We start from the raw sequence: 15418 nt of genomic DNA on the forward strand, positions 1-15418 counted from the left end.
AAGATGAAGGCACCAATGTGAAGTGTGGGGCCTTCCTCATGGCCACCTGTGTGTCTCCTCAGGCCCTGGGACCCGCTCCCCCACTGCCCGACACACACACACACACACACACTTCCCAGGAGGCTTGGGAACCCAGAGTCATCACAGAGGAGCTGCATGCTTGGCCATCCCCCAGCCCCTCCTCCAGGAAGCCCTCCACCTCACGGAGCTGGCACTCTGTCCATGCCCCCTGAGGGCCCCTGGCTGCTGGGAGTGGGTCGGGGTTTGCTTGTTGAGTCCCCTCACCTGGGCATGGTAGTGTTTTCCTCTGCTGTGGGGATGCGGGCTCTGGGGGGTCTCCCCTCCTCCAGGAAGCCCTCCACTGGCCCAGCTCTTTGGGAGGTCTTGCCAGGTGGCGAAATCGCTGCCTTACAAGGATTTGGGTGTCCCCAGGGTTCGGTTGTCCCCCAGGGGTCCTGGAGGCCAGGGAAGGGGTAGGGTGCCTGGTCTGCGGGAGGGGCCTGCCGCTGTCTCCCACCCAGGCCCGACCTCTCACTGGGAACTGAGGAAGTGAGCCAGGGTGGGGCGGAGGACTCACCGGTGGGTTTGGGTCACTTCCAGGTACAGAGCCCGGATAACCCCCTGAAGACGGGGCTTCCTGTGAAAGTCACCCAGCTTCACAGAGGAGAGCTGGGCAGGGCCACTTGCTCTCCAAACAGACTCCCCCGGTCTCCTGCCCAACGAGGCCCGAGGCCCGGCTGTGGGGTGAGCCCACAGGCGGTTCCTGCCTCCATCCCCCAGGGGTGCAGGGGCGGTGGTGGCAACAGTGACAAAGGACATGGAGGGATCGGATTGCATCGTAGACTGGGCCCTGTGGTCAGCTGGTGCTGTCATGGGGTGAGCAGTCCTCCTCTTTAGGTGCGGCTGGCTCTGGAAGGCCGGGGGGAAGGACAGCAGGATATCAGGGCCTGCCTGCAAACCGGCCCCTAAGGCGGGCAGCAAGCTGGCCGGACCCGGGCTGGGCAGGGCGGTGTGGGGAGCCCGGGAACGCGACAACTGTCGCTCCCAGCGCAGACCCGCCCGCGGCGTCAGCCTCTAGGGGGCGCGCCAGGGCCTACCAGCGCAGTCCGCCCTCGACGTGCTCGCCCCCGCGCCGCGGCCGCGCGAGCGTGCGCGTGCGTGCGAGTGCGTGCGACTGCGTGCGTGCGCGCGGCGGCCCTGAAAGCGGCGCTGGGAGCCTGAGGCGGCTCGGACTGAGGCTGCTCCTCCGGCGCCGGCTCTCCCCGCCCCCGAGTCCCCGCTCCCCGCCTCTCCTCCCGGTCCGCCAGCGCAGGCCGCTCCCCGGGAACCGAAGATGCCGGCCGTGTCCAAGGGGGACGGGATGCGGGGCCTGGCGGTCTTCATCTCCGACATCCGCAACTGTGAGTGGCCGCGGCGGCGGACCCGGCCTGCGGAGGGCGGGGGTCCCGCGGGTGGGGTCAGGGGGTGCGGACCTGGAGGGCGGGGGTCCCGCGGGGCGGGGTCAGGGGGTGCGGACCTGCAGGGCGGGGGTCCCGCGGGGTCAGGGGGTGCGGACCTGGAGGGCGGGGGTCCCGCGGGGTCAGGGGGTGCGGACCTGGAGGGCGGGGGTCCCGCGGGTGGGGTCAGGGGGTGCGGACCTGGAGGGCGGGGGTCCCGCGGGTGGGGTCAGGGGGTGCGGACCTGCAGGGCGGGGGTCCCGCGGGGCGGGGTCAGGGGGTGCGGACCTGCAGGGCGGGGGTCCCGCGGGGCGGGGTCAGGGGGTGCGGACCTGCAGGGCGGGGGTCCCGCGGGGTCAGGGGGTGCGGACCTGGAGGGCGGGGGTCCCGCGGGGTCAGGGGGTGCGGACCTGGAGGGCGGGGGTCCCGCGGGTGGGGTCAGGGGGTGCGGACCTGGAGGGCGGGGGTCCCGCGGGGCGGGGTCAGGGGGTGCGGACCTGCAGGGCGGGGGTCCCGCGGGGTCAGGGGGTGCGGACCTGGAGGGCGGGGGTCCCGCGGGGTCAGGGGGTGCGGACCTGCAGGGCGGGGGTCCCGCGGGTGGGGTCAGGGGGTGCGGACCTGGAGGGCGGGGGTCCCGCGGGGTCAGGGGGTGCGGACCTGGAGGGCGGGGGTCCCGCGGGTGGGGTCAGGGGGTGCGGACCTGGAGGGCGGGGGTCCCGCGGGGCGGGGTCAGGGGGTGCGGACCTGGAGGGCGGGGGTCCCGCGGGGCGGGGTCAGGGGGTGCGGACCTGGAGGGCGGGGGTCCCGCGGGGCGGGGTCAGGGGGTGCGGACCTGGAGGGCGGGGGTCCCGCGGGGTCAGGGGGTGCGGACCTGGAGGGCGGGGGTCCCGCGGGGTCAGGGGGTGCGAACCTGCAGGGCGGGGGTCCCGCGGGGCGGGGTCAGGGGGTGCGGACCTGGAGGGCGGGGGTCCCGCGGGGCGGGGTCAGGGGGTGCGGACCTGCAGGGCGGGGGTCCCGCGGGGTCAGGGGGTGCGGACCTGGAGGGCGGGGGTCCCGCGGGGTCAGGGGGTGCGGACCTGCAGGGCGGGGGTCCCGCGGGGTCAGGGGGTGCGGACCTGGAGGGCGCGGGTCCCGCGGGGTCAGGGGGTGCGGACCTGCAGGGCGGGGGTCCCGCGGGGCGGGGTCAGGGGGTGCGGACCTGCAGGGCGGGGGTCCCGCGGGGCGGGGTCAGGGGGTGCGAACCTGGAGGGCGGGGGTCCCGCGGGTGGGGTCAGGGGGTGCGAACCTGCAGGGCGGGGGTCCCGCGGGTGGGGTCAGGGGGTGCGAACCTGCAGGGCGGGGGTCCCGCGGGTGGGGTCAGGGGGTGCGGACCTGGAGGGCGGGGGTCCCGCGGGGTCAGGGGGTGCGGACCTGCAGGGCGGGGGTCCCGCGGGGTCAGGGGGTGCGGACCTGGAGGGCGGGGGTCCCGCGGGGCGGGGTGAGGGGATGCGGACCTGGAGGGTGCGGGTCCCGCGGGGCGGGGTCAGGGGGTGCGGACATGCAGGGCGGGGGTCCCGCGGGGTCAGGGGGTGCGGACCTGGAGGGCGGGGGTCCCGCGGGGCGGGGTCAGGGGGTGCGGACCTGGAGGGCGGGGGTCCCGCGGGGCGGGGTCAGGGGGTGCGGACCTGCAGGGCGGGGGTCCCGCGGGGTCAGGGGGTGCGGACCTGGAGGGCGGGGGTCCCGCGGGGCGGGGTCAGGGGTGCGGACCTGCAGGGCGGGGGTCCCGCGGGGTCAGGGGGTGCGGACCTGGAGGGCGGGGGTCCCGCGGGGCGGGGTCAGGGGTGCGGACCTGCAGGGCGGGGGTCCCGCGGGGTCAGGGGGTGCGGACCTGCAGGGCGCGGGTCCCGCGGGGTCAGGGGGTGCGGACCTGCAGGGCGGGGGTCCCGCGGGGTCAGGGGGTGCGGACCTGGAGGGCGGGGGTCCCGCGGGGTCAGGGGGTGCGGACCTGCAGGGCGGGGGTCCCGCGGGGTCAGGGGGTGCGGACCTGGAGGGCGCGGGTCCCGCGGGGTCAGGGGGTGCGGACCTGCAGGGCGGGGGTCCCACGGGGTCAGGGGGTGCGGACCTGCAGGGCGGGGGTCCCGCGGGGCTGGGTCAGGGGGTGCGGACCTGGAGGGCGGGGGTCCCGCGGGGTCAGGGGGTGCGGACCTGCAGGGCGGGGGTCCCGCGGGGCGGGGTCAGGGGGTGCGGACCTGCAGGGCGGGGGTCCCGCGGGGTCAGGGGGTGCGGACCTGGAGGGCGGGGGTCCCGCGGGGTCAGGGGGTGCGGACCTGGAGGGCGGGGGTCCCGCGGGGTCAGGGGGTGCGGACCTGGAGGGCGGGGGTCCCGCGGGGTCAGGGGGTGCGGACCTGCAGGGCGGGGGTCCCGCGGGGTCAGGGGGTGCGGACCTGGAGGGCGGGGGTCCCGCGGGGTCAGGGGGTGCGGACCTGGAGGGCGGGGGTCCCGCGGGGTCAGGGGGTGCGGACCTGGAGGGCGGGGGTCCCGCGGGGTCAGGGGGTGCGGACCTGCAGGGCGGGGGTCCCGCGGGGTGGGGTCAGGGGGTGCGGACCTGCAGGGCCGGGGTCCCGCGGGGCGGGGTCAGGGGGTGCGGACCTGCAGGGCGGGGGTCCCGCGGGGTCAGGGGGTGCGGACCTGCATGGCGGGGGTCCCGCGGGGTCAGGGGGTGCGGACCTGCAGGGCGGGGGTCCCGCGGGGCGGGGTCAGAGGTTGCGGACCTGGAGGGCGGGGGTCCCGCGGGGCGGGGTCAGGGGGTGCGGACCTGCAGGGCGGGGGTCCCGCGGGGCGGGGTCAGGGGGTGCGGACCTGCAGGGCGGGGGTCCCGCGGGGCGGGGTCAGAGGGTTCGGACCTGGAGGGCGGGGGTCCCGCGGGGCGGGGTCAGGGGGTGCGGACCTGCAGGGCGGGGGTCCCGCGGGGCGGGGTCAGGGGGTGCGGACCTGCAGGGCGGGGGTCCCGCGGGGTCAGGGGGTGCGGACCTGGAGGGCGGGGGTCCCGCGGGGTCAGGGGGTGCGGACCTGGAGGGCGGGGGTCCCGCGGGGTCAGGGGGTGCGGACCTGGAGGGCGGGGGTCCCGCGGGGTCAGGGGGTGCGGACCTGCAGGGCGGGGGTCCCGCGGGGTCAGGGGGTGCGGACCTGGAGGGCGGGGGTCCCGCGGGGTCAGGGGGTGCGGACCTGGAGGGCGGGGGTCCCGCGGGGTCAGGGGGTGCGGACCTGCAGGGCGGGGGTCCCGCGGGGTCAGGGGGTGCGGACCTGCAGGGCGGGGGTCCCGCGGGGCGGGGTCAGGGGGTGCGGACCTGGAGGGCGGGGGTCCCGCGGGGTCAGGGGGTGCGGACCTGCAGGGCGGGGGTCCCGCGGGGCGGGGTCAGGGGGTGCGGACCTGCAGGGCGGGGGTCCCGCGGGGCGGGGTCAGGGGGTGCGGACCTGCAGGGCGGGGGTCCCGCGGGGCGGGGTCAGAGGGTTCGGACCTGGAGGGCGGGGGTCCCGCGGGGCGGGGTCAGGGGGTGCGGACCTGCAGGGCGGGGGTCCCGCGGGGCGGGGTCAGGGGGTGCGGACCTGCAGGGCGGGGGTCCCGCGGGGTCAGGGGGTGCGGACCTGGAGGGCGCGGGTCCCGCGGGGTCAGGGGGTGCGGACCTGCAGGGCGGGGGTCCCGCGGGGCGGGGTCAGGGGGTGCGGACCTGCAGGGCGGGGGTCCCGCGGGGCGGGGTCAGGGGGTGCGGACCTGCAGGGCGGGGGTCCGCGGGGTCTGAGGCCGGGGTGTGGGGGGATGGTTCAGGGATGCAGGATTGGGGGCTCGGACAGGGGTGTGTGCGTGCGCGGGTCGGGGAGCGAGATGAGGACCTGGCAGAGGGGCAGGGGTGCGGGGTGAGGGAGCTGTGGCACCGCCGAGGGGCTTCCGGCAAAGGCGCCCCTCCCCCGCATGATGTCATCTGGAGCACTCTCCTTCTTTCTAGTGACGGAGCATTTAAGCCAGCATTTTCCAAAATAGTGTGGGTTTTCACTTTGGGAGTGGGAATAGCGAAATCCGTGTCTCGGGTGGGAAGCAGCTCTGTGACCTCGGCCCTGGTTAAAATGACTCCTAACTTTGCAGGGAATCCTGCAGTGGCGGGTGGGATGGCTGTGGGGAAACTGCTCTGCCTGCTGCCTCCCATCGGGACACACGCGTCCCCTCAGAGTGGAAAAATCCACACCCAGAGGTGGAGGAGGCCCGGAGGCCTGCCTGTGGGTCACCAGTAAGTTTGGCTCTGGTGTAGAAACTCCTGCTGGTTTTCAGAGAATGTCCCTTTTGTTTACTTGAAAAATAAACACAAAGCCAATTTCCTGGGTTAGTTATTCCTTGTTATCCACCAAATTGTTGACTGTGACTTTTTATTGCCTGAGGTTCAATGTAGGTTTTGGAGAATGTCCGTAACCTCACCTTCTTAGGGGGCGTGTGGAAGGTCAGTCCCCTCCCTTCCTCTGCACACACTCAGTGCTTGTGCAAGCTGGGCAGTATTCTCTTTTTTCTCTTCCTTTACGGTATAGTCACCCTGATGCACCTTGTGAAGCTCTGTGTGTGTGTCACTGTTTCAGGGGGACCCTTGAGCAAAGGCTTAGCAGCCTTAAATTAGCTGTGACGTCTGTCCTTCCATTTTGGGAGAAAACTGCACTGGGCAGAGGCAGTTGAGATGGAACCCATTCTCTCAGGCAGGTAATCCGCCACAGACGTGCTCTGTGTGAGTCTGCATTTGACTAGAAGGTGCCTGCACGTAGTGAGGACTCGGCAGGTACTTGTTGACTGGGGACCAGACTGTCCACCCCCCACTGATGTTTGGGCGCCCCATCGTTTGTTGTGAGGGGCTGTCCTCTGGTGAGCAGTATCCCTGGTCCCTACTTACTAGATGCCTTAGTTGTGACAACGGAAATGTTTCCAGACGTTGCCCTGGGGGCGCAGTTGTCCCTGGTTGAGAGCCACTGCTGTGGTCCAGTGGATAAGACAGTCTCTCCCCTGAAGGAGATTATGTAAGAAGGGGTGCTAATCCCTCGTGGGGTCCGAGCCCAGGTCTGTTCAATGTGGCTTCTTCCTCAGAAACACCTTTCTGACCTCACCCTCTCGCCAGCCATAGCTTCCCCTTCAGAGCAGTGTTGTTCAGCTTGTGTGCCATGCCCCCCTCCACTGAGCTCCCCCGGGTGGGGACCACGCTGTCTCTCACAGCGCCCAGCATGGGACCTGTGCCGAGGAGACAAGTGAGCCAGAAAGCTCACACAGGAGGTGATTGTCGGGCCGAGTGTGTCCTCAGGGCAGGCCGAGGGCCGAGGTGTGCCTGGGACCGCAGGGGACAAGCGTGTCAGCAGACGTGGGCTGGTGGCGGACATGGCATTGGGGAACGAACCCGGCTGGAGCTGGCCTGAGCCTGACCCCTGGGGCAGGAAGAAGGGTCCCTGCTGCCCTTTTTGTCTGCCCGCCTTTGATTTTGTGTCTTAACTATTGTCTTGTGAGGGTGATTGATGCAGGCAGACTCTGGAGAGGGCACCGAGCTGGCAACACAGGGCTGGACTCTGATCACCTCTGACCAGCTCCACAACCCGATGCCACCGGCCACTGAGCCACAATTTCCTCAACTGACAGAGGAATGGATTTTGAGGGGAAGTCACACTGACGTCTGTGTCAATTCTAAAACTGCAGCTCCCTCCTACTGTTCTGAACTGGTGTAAGTTTTGCCCTTGCAGACCTTTATGAGTGTGCCCTGCGTCCGCTGGCATTCACCTTGGTGGTCCGCTCCCAGCCGGCAGCTGGGGACTCAGACCTCAGCGTGGGCAGCGGGGAGCGTGCTGCAGCGTGTGCAGGGCCCTGTCTCAGCCTGTGTGGCACGGGTAGCGAAGTAAGTCAGTGCTTCATAAAACTCACTTGACTCTTTCTGACCTACCTCCGCCCAGGGGCCACTGCAGCTGGCTAATGTGCCTCTGGTGTGTGTGAGTTAATGAACTGTTTCTCTCTTTTAAATTGGCATTACAAAATTCCAATCCTTTTATTAGGGCCAGTTTTTAATAATTATTTTGAAACAAATATAGATTGATGGGAAGTTACAAAGCAATGGACAGGGCGGTCCCAGCACCCTTTACCCGGCCTCCTCCAAGGTGGCCATCTCACATAATAGACAGTTTCAGCACCAGGAAGCTGACGGTGGTTCAGTCTACCAGGCGTAGTCACATTTCACCGGTAGAGTCCCTCAGCGCGGTGCAGGGTCTCAGCACTGACGCGTGTGTAAGCCCGTGGACTGGAATCAGGTACTTTGTGTACCCCCACCTCCAGCAAGGTACAGAGCTGCCCCATCATCACAAAGCCCCTCCCCGGGGTGCTGCCCCGCCCCCCGCCACTGATGTGTTCTCCGTGCTGCGTGACATCTCGGGTGCCTTGTGGTGTGTGCTGTTGACATGGCTTTTCTCACTCAGCACAGTCCCCGTGAGGCCCTTCCAGACTGTTGCATTGACTGACATTACTGTATCCAGGTGTCTCAAAGAAAACAAAACAGCGGCTGAAATGGGGCAAAATAAGCGTTATTTGCTGATCACTTATTTTGAAACTTTTGTTTGCTTTTATATGTGTGACATATTGGTGAAGGACAGTCATATACAGTTGACCCTTGAGCAACGCGGAGGTTAGGGGTGCCAACCCCCACCCAGTTGATGATCCCAGTATAACTTTTTTTTTAAAGACGTATTTTTTTATTTTATTGGGGAAGGAGAACAGGACTTTATTGGGGAGCAGTGTGTACTTCCAGGACTTTTTCCAAGTCAAGTTGTTGTCCTTTCAGTCTTAGTTGTGGAGGGTGCAGCTCAGCTCCAGGTCCAGTTGCCGTTGCTAGTTGTAGGGGGCGCAGCCCACCATCCCTTGCTGGACTCGAGGAATTGAACCCGCAACCTTGTGGTTGAGAGCCCACTGGCCCATGTGGGAATCGAACCGGCAGCCTCTGGAGTTAGGAGCACGGAGCTCTAACTGCCTGAGCCACTGGGACGGTCCCCAGTATAACTTTTGACTCCCCAAAACTTAACTGTAGTCGTCCATCAGTATCCAGGGGGATGGGTTCCAGAACCTTCGTGGATACCCAGACCCGCAGGTGCTCAAGTCCCTCATAAAATGGGACAGAACAATGTGTGAGTCTGCCCTTCACATCCATAAATGCCCGACCATGACGCGAAACCTGGGATAGGGAGGGTCAACTGTGTGTTTATGGAAAAAGCACGTGTAAGTGGACTGCACAGCTCAAGTCTGTCCTGTCCAAGGGTCAGCTCTGTGACCGAGCCTTCGTCTTCATGCATTCCTGCTGACATGGCAACAGTGCAATGTCATTGGAAATGGACAACATGGCTGAAAATATTGTCAGACTCAGAACTGACCGCAAAATCATCAGGACTATAGTGGAAGGGGAGAAGTGATAGGTCTTCATTCCTTTTTTTTTTTTTTTTTTTTTAAGATTTTATTGGGGAAGGGGAACAGGACTTTATTGGGGAACAGTGTGTACTTCCAGGACTGTTTCCAAATCAAGTTGTTGTCCTTTCAGTCTTAGTTGCAGGGGGCGCTGCCCACCATCCCTTGCAGGACTCGAGGAATTGAACTGGCAATCTTGTGGTTGAGAGCCCACTGGCCCATGTGGGAATCGAACCGGCAGCCTTTGGAGTTAGGAGCACGGAGCTCTAATCGCCTGAGCCACCGGGCCGGCCCTATAGGTCTTTATTCTTGTGAGACCAGTCACGTTGCCAGTGGGCAGGGAATTGCCATTTATTTCTCTGTGCGGGGTGTGTGTGTGGGGCTGGGCAGCACAGATGCTTGCAGGCATTTTATTTCAGTCCTCCGGGCACTCACTCAAATGAAGGGAAACAAGTGGAGAGGTGCAATTAGCCATTTGGCAAAAAACCCAATTTCCCACGTGCTTGGAGAGAGCCCGCAATTTTGCTGCGGGTGCACTGATAAATTAGCAGAATAGTTATCAGTGCTCTGCTCCTTGTCCTCACCAAACCTGGTCCCTCCCAGTTTGTTCACTTTGTTGGAATTTGGCACCCCTTTGCATTATATTTTAGCCTGACGAAAGTTAAAAAAAGTTTATTTGTTCATAAAAATCCATTTCTTATGAGTCATAAAATGGACATGGAGAAAGTGAGCATAAAAATTTAAATTCAGCCGAAACTTCATTGTAAAAATTAAACATAAAGTTGGTATTTGATTTTCCTGCATAGTAATACCTAGAGATCAGAATCAGAGTTTGTCAGTCTGCTTTTTTACTTTTAAAGTTAAAAAAAAAAAAGTCAGGTTCATTTTAGTCTTGACTGTACATTTAAAAAATGCTGACTTTTTGAAAAAAGAGTGCTCTTCTTGCACATTTTCTTTTGCACTCTTCTGCACAATTTGTATTCCTAGAAACTGATTAAGGAAGTTTGTAACAGAGGGTAAGGGAAGGATGAGCCATCAGGCGCAGGAAGAAGCAGGCATTTGGTCCAGGTTGGATTTTTCCTGCCAGAATTGGCTTTTGCTGCTTCTAGGAATATCCTGTGTGTTCCTTCTGGCTCCTCTGAAGTGGGGGTCACTCACTTATGACAAGTTGACATGTCCAGGTGATAAGTGTATTCTCATGCCAGATACCTACCATTGCTTTTCTTTCCTCTTAAAATGATTTTCACTCTGTTTTTTGACAACAGTGTATGTCAGGATTTTGTAGTTGCACAGTTATTGGAAAGGCTGTCTTTGTGGGATTAAATGGTATTTACTTGGCTTTTAAAATATCAGATAGAGTCAGACCAGAGGGGAAGATTGAGTGTGATTTAGATTTAGGAAGCAGTATTTTGCACTAATATGAATAGAGTGTGACTCTGGTGTGAGCTGAGTGAGATGGGCTCTGAGGTCCACGGAATTTCACCTGATCATTTTGCGGTTTCTTGGGCATGAGGCCATCCTCCCTTTGATTAAATTTCCGAATGTATAAGGCTCCCAAAACTAAAAGTCTTTTTGTAAGTGTGTGGTGAACCTGTATGGCAGACACGCTGGCCCTGCACTGCCCTGAAGCTCTGTGTGGCCTCCCTGCCCGTGGGGGTACCCACGAGGGCGTGTTCGCAGGCCGTGGAGGTGGGGCCAATGGATGATGGTGGCCATGCACCGTGCCTCTTCCTACAGTTGGAGAAGTTCTGCATTTTAGGACCCGATGGGCCTCAGGGTTTGGACACAGGATGGCGTCTGGGCCTGTTAGGGTGACGTGCTGGGAAATGGCCCCCAGGGAGCTTGCAGACAAAGGGGGGAGGGGTTCCTGCTAGTGCAGCACCCGACTGAGCCTCTGCGCTCAGGACTGCTGGATACACACTGGGGGATGAGAGGGCACTGGGGACAGGGGCCCTTGCCCTGAAGGGGTCTCCGATTTGCAGGAGGGCAGAGGGGACACCAGAGGCACAGATGCTTCTGGGGAAGATCGTCTGCGCCAGACTCGGGGCGCTTCCTGGCTGCCTGTGGCCTTGGCGAGCATTCGCCTTCTGTGAAAGGGCATCTGGTCATCCCCACTCCATCCAGTGAGATGAAATGACGCAGGGACGTAGGAATGGCACCCCTGACTCCTGTCCCCTCCCCTGGGTCAGCACAGTCCCACCTGACCAAAGCCCTGCCCCCCCACGAGGTTTGGCATCGCAACCTCTAGTGTGGCTGCCGAAAGTTGATGGCTTTGTCGGCTTACGGTGCAGTACGAAGTAAGTGGAACAACTCCCCAGCTTAACAAACAAATTGGTGTGAGACAGACGACGGGACTGTGTTTTCTCCTGGCATCTGCCTTCTTCAGGGTCTTCTTGGCTCTGGTGTGAAAGCTGACATCGTTGACATGTGTCATTGTCCTGGGAAGAATTCCCGGGTGGAGAGGTTTGAGTGGGCGTCCCCGTGGTGGTGGGCACTGAGGCTGACATGAGACTGCTTCTGTGCTCTGGTGGCGAGGGCTGCAGGGCTCGGCCGTGGCGCAGGGGGTGGCCAGGGTGCAGAGGTGGGCGGCATGCCAGGAGGAAGTGGCCTGTCTTCAGGGAGTGCCCTGGAGACTCAGGTGGGAAGAAGACCAACAAGAGTGGGGCGGCACCAGGCACGGGCCACCAGGGGAGAGGTGCCCAGACTGCTGCCCGCACCCGCAGCACAGTTTGAACTTGGAGACTCTCTAGTCCCTGCCTGCCTTCACGCGCCACTTCCTGCCAGCTCTTCCTGTGTTTTCCTTCAGCACTGTTGGCAGAGCAGAGTGAGGCGGGGGCCACAGCACCCAGTAATGGGAGTGGGAAGTGGGGTCGGAGAGGCTCCTGGGGCAGCCGCAGCCTGTAGGGCGGAGTTTAGTGGGCTGGCGCTTGCACTTTGCCTTCTGGGGCTGTGGGGGTGCTGTGGCTTAGAGGAGGGGGGTGATGCCCCCACATCTGCCCTGTGCCCTGTAGCGACGAGGCCGACACCCGCCCCCTGGCTGGGCTCTGCCCCTTGGGCTCCTTCCCTCTCGGGCCGCAGGCGCCTCGCAGCGGCAGGGGCCTGGCTGACAGAACTCGCGTCAGATCCTGGCTGGGTTCCCTTGCTGTCGCCTTTGAGCGCTGGGCCCTGCAGAGCCCGCAGCTTAACCCGGGAGCCCTGGGCTGTGCTGCGTGACGCCCGCCCTCCTGCAGTCCTTCGTTCCTTCCCGCCTACCCCGGGTTTGGTGTTTGTCCGCGGATTGCTTCACCGTGTGGAGGCCGCTTCCACGTTGGCTGGCCTGGGGGTTCTGTGTCTTTCTTACCTTTGAAAGCTCTTCTGGTGGCGACAGGGGTGTCACGAGGATTAGGGACTCGTGTGCCTGAAGCATTTTGCCTCCTTAGGGGGTATGCTGTGTGGGGGTTTATGTTGTGCATTTTCTGTGACCAGCTTTCCTTCTTGTGATGTGGTTCAGAGAGCAGTGATGTGTTTCTGTTGCAGCTTAGGAAGCAGTAGAAAGGCCACTAAACTGATGTCGAATGGCCTTTCGAAGCAGCCATTAGAAAAACCAGCAAGGAAATGAGTATGGGACAGTTTTGGGTGTGTTTTTTACTTTTGAAACATCCATTGTGGAGCTGTTTTTGTCACGTGCAGTAAGCTGGCTCAGAACCTGACTCTGCACTCGTCGTGCCCACAAGTGTCTCCCGGGGCGGAGTTGTGCGGGCGCGTCCAGAGCCGTCCGTCCTGCAGCCCCGCAGCCCCAGCATGCGGCTGCCCTTCCATTCGGTCCCGGGCGGCATGTGCTTACCTGCCATTTGCACTGTCATTACGTGGAGCGCAGAGAGTGTGGAGAAGAGGCAGGTGGCACGGGGGTGGGGGAGGGCCCCTGGTGCCCAGTCGTGCTGTCCCTGGGGACTGGCCTTTCTGAGACTGCTGTCCTGGGCATGGGGTGTGGGCGCCTTGCACGGAGCTGGTGCCTGAAGGGCAGGAGCTGCTGTGTGCTGGGTGCTGTGTCTGGGGTGTGTTCTCTGACGCAGCAGTGCTGTAGCGCGGCCTTCAGTCTGTCTGCATACAAAGGAGTCAGGAAAACACCCGGTAAATACCGTGTCCTTAATGTGTTCTGTAATTCTCATACAGCCCTAAGAGGGAAGGGTGTTTTGAAGGTGTGTGTTTCAAAATTTCTTTATTTTTCCGACATACTTGTTCAGTTACATCAGGCATTTTCTGACATAATTATGCAATTCATCTGAAAAATCTGTGTGGTGCCTGCTGTGTGCCAGGCATTATTCTAGGCACTGAATAATGATTAGCCAAGTGGACGAGGTCCATGCCCTTCCAGAACTTAGCTCTTATGAGAATAGATGGAACAACTGAGAACAACCTACGTCTGTCTACCGCTCCCTCCATCTGTCCATCTGTGGTGGAGGAAATGAAGTAGGGGAGGGGAAGAAAGGTGTGGCAGGGTCCAGCTTCTCAGAAGGGTCAGGTTAGGTCAATTTAAGGAAGCTTGTAAGGGACAGGGCAGCGAGCTACGGGGCCATCAGGAGAAAGTGCTGCAGGTAGCAGTGTGAGGCCCTCAGGTGAGTGCAGATGGCTCGGGCTGGGTCAGAGGGAGCGGCGGCCGCAGGAATGGAGGGCAGGTCGCCTCAGGCCTTGCAAATCTCCCTTGGAGGTGTTTACAGGAGTGATCTGACCCAAATCACTTCTGCTTTTTGTAAGTAATTTGGCTTATTACGTATAAATAAGCTTCTGCACTGATAATGGACAGTAGGGCAGGGTTGAAATGGGGAGGCAGTGGGTGGTTATTGTGTTAACCATGGTAGTGATGCTTCTCAGAGGACATGGGGACACGTGGGACGGCAGGAGGCAGGAGGGCACCTTGTCCCTGTGCTTTGTTCCAGGACACTAACGGGGCTGCCCTGGGTCTTAGGCGCATTGCTTCCAGATGGAGCCGTGTGGCTTTCTGTCGCTGCTGTAACAACTAAGCCAGCATTCCTGTGTTGGCTCATGTGTGCACGCATGTGTGTGTGGGTGCCTGTGTGCATGTGCACGCGTGCATGTGTTCATGTGTGTGCGCACACGCGCACACGTGTGTATGCGTGCCTGTGCGCATGTGCATGCGTGCACGTGCGTGTGTGTATATGTGCACACGTGTGTATGCGTGCCTGTGCACATGTGCATGCGTGCACGTGCATGTGCATGTGTGTATATGTGCACACACGTGTGCATGTGGGTGCCTGTGTGCATGTGCATACAGGTGCACGTGCGTGTGTGTATATGTGCACACATGTGTATGCGTGTGCATACCTGTGTGCACGTGCATGCGTGTGTGCACACCCACTAGAGCTGCACGGCTGCATGCTCAGTAGTGTCTGCATGTGAGGTGGCTCTTGGCTCCAGCTGCTCTTACCTACTGGCTTTCCAAACATTGGTGTCAGTTTATGACGAGTCTTGTAATTTTCTGCATGTTCCTTGTGCTTGGGGCTTGAGCTGCTGAGATCAGTGGGTTAATAGTTTTCGTCAAATTTTTCAAATTTGGCTGTTATTTCTTCAGCTCGTCTTCTGTCCCTTCCCGCCTTTGGGGTCCCAGTGCCGTGCCTGGTAGGCTGCCTGAAGGGGCCCCACTCCCACAGCTCCCTGCCCTCTGCTCCTTGTTCAGTCCGGTTTGCTCTGTGTTTCCTTTGGGACCTTCTCTGCTGCGTGTGATACCTGATCTAGTAACCTGGGCTGCGTGGGTTTCACCTCAGACCTTGCATCTCTCACTCCTCGTGCTTCTTACCTTGTCTGTGTCTCTTAACATACTTCCATCTCTCCCACCTTCATGAGTCTGTGGAATGCAGTCCTGTTTTACTGTCCTTACCTCCTGAGTCTGTCACCGGTGTCATTTCTGGGTCCATTTCTATTGTTTTTTCCCCCTACTCATTACAGGTCGTATTTTCCTGTTTCTTTACATGCCTAGTAATGTTTTATTGGGTGCCAGGCATTGTGAATTTCACCTTGTCATCCTGAATATGTTTTTATATCTTTATTCTTGAGCTTTGTTCTGGGACGAAGCTATTTGGGAGCAGTTTGGTCCTTGTAAGGAAGGACCAAGCAACCTTTAGCCTGGGGCTCATTCACCCCACTCCCGAGGGCTAGCACCCCTTCTCAGAACTCTGGGTGCCCTGGGTTTCGAGTTTTCCCGTCAGGCCTCCTGGCCCCCTTCTTGTAGAGCCCTTCCCATGGTGTGAGCAGGAGCAGGGGAAGTCAGTGAGCAGACAGGCCGGGCTTTCTGTGCTCTGCCCTCCTGGTAGCAGGCCCCACGCCTGGTCTGTCATCGCTCGCTTCAGGGAGACCCTCAGGCTGTTGGCCCCCCCGCCCCTCCTCCTCCGGCATTAGGCTGGGGCAGTTGCAAGGCTCGTCTTGTTCTCTGTCCCTCAGTGAGCACTGTCTTCCATCGTCTGCTGTCCAGTGTCTGAAAACTGCCGTTTCATCTCGTCCAGCTTTTAATTGCTAAGGTGGGAGGAGAAGTTCTGTCCCTGCTCATGGC

General features: G+C 61.8%; 1 protein-coding gene across 6 annotated transcripts in view; it reads left to right on the plus strand.

Moving 5' to 3' along the window:
- Nucleotides 1-1166: 1166 nt before the first annotated feature.
- The window catches only part of AP2A2 (adaptor related protein complex 2 subunit alpha 2), a 67973-nt gene continuing 53721 nt past the window's right edge, over nucleotides 1167-15418 (plus strand). For 2 of the 6 annotated variants that reach the window (XM_081062569.1, XM_081062570.1), the window contains exon 1: nucleotides 13243-13469. Coding sequence is in view for 4 of the 6 variants with exons in the window: in XM_081062565.1 (XP_080918691.1) it covers nucleotides 13480-13603 (124 nt within the window). In the remaining 2 variants the exon portion in view is untranslated. Of the gene's footprint in view, nucleotides 1401-13240; nucleotides 13604-15418 lie in introns of those variants that run through there. The other 4 variants (XM_081062567.1, XM_081062568.1, XM_081062565.1 and 1 more) reach the window with 4 other exon arrangements.

This window comes from Rhinolophus hipposideros, assembly GCF_964194185.1.
Source record: "Rhinolophus hipposideros genome assembly, chromosome: 10".
NCBI classification, from domain to species: Eukaryota; Metazoa; Chordata; class Mammalia; order Chiroptera; family Rhinolophidae; genus Rhinolophus; species Rhinolophus hipposideros.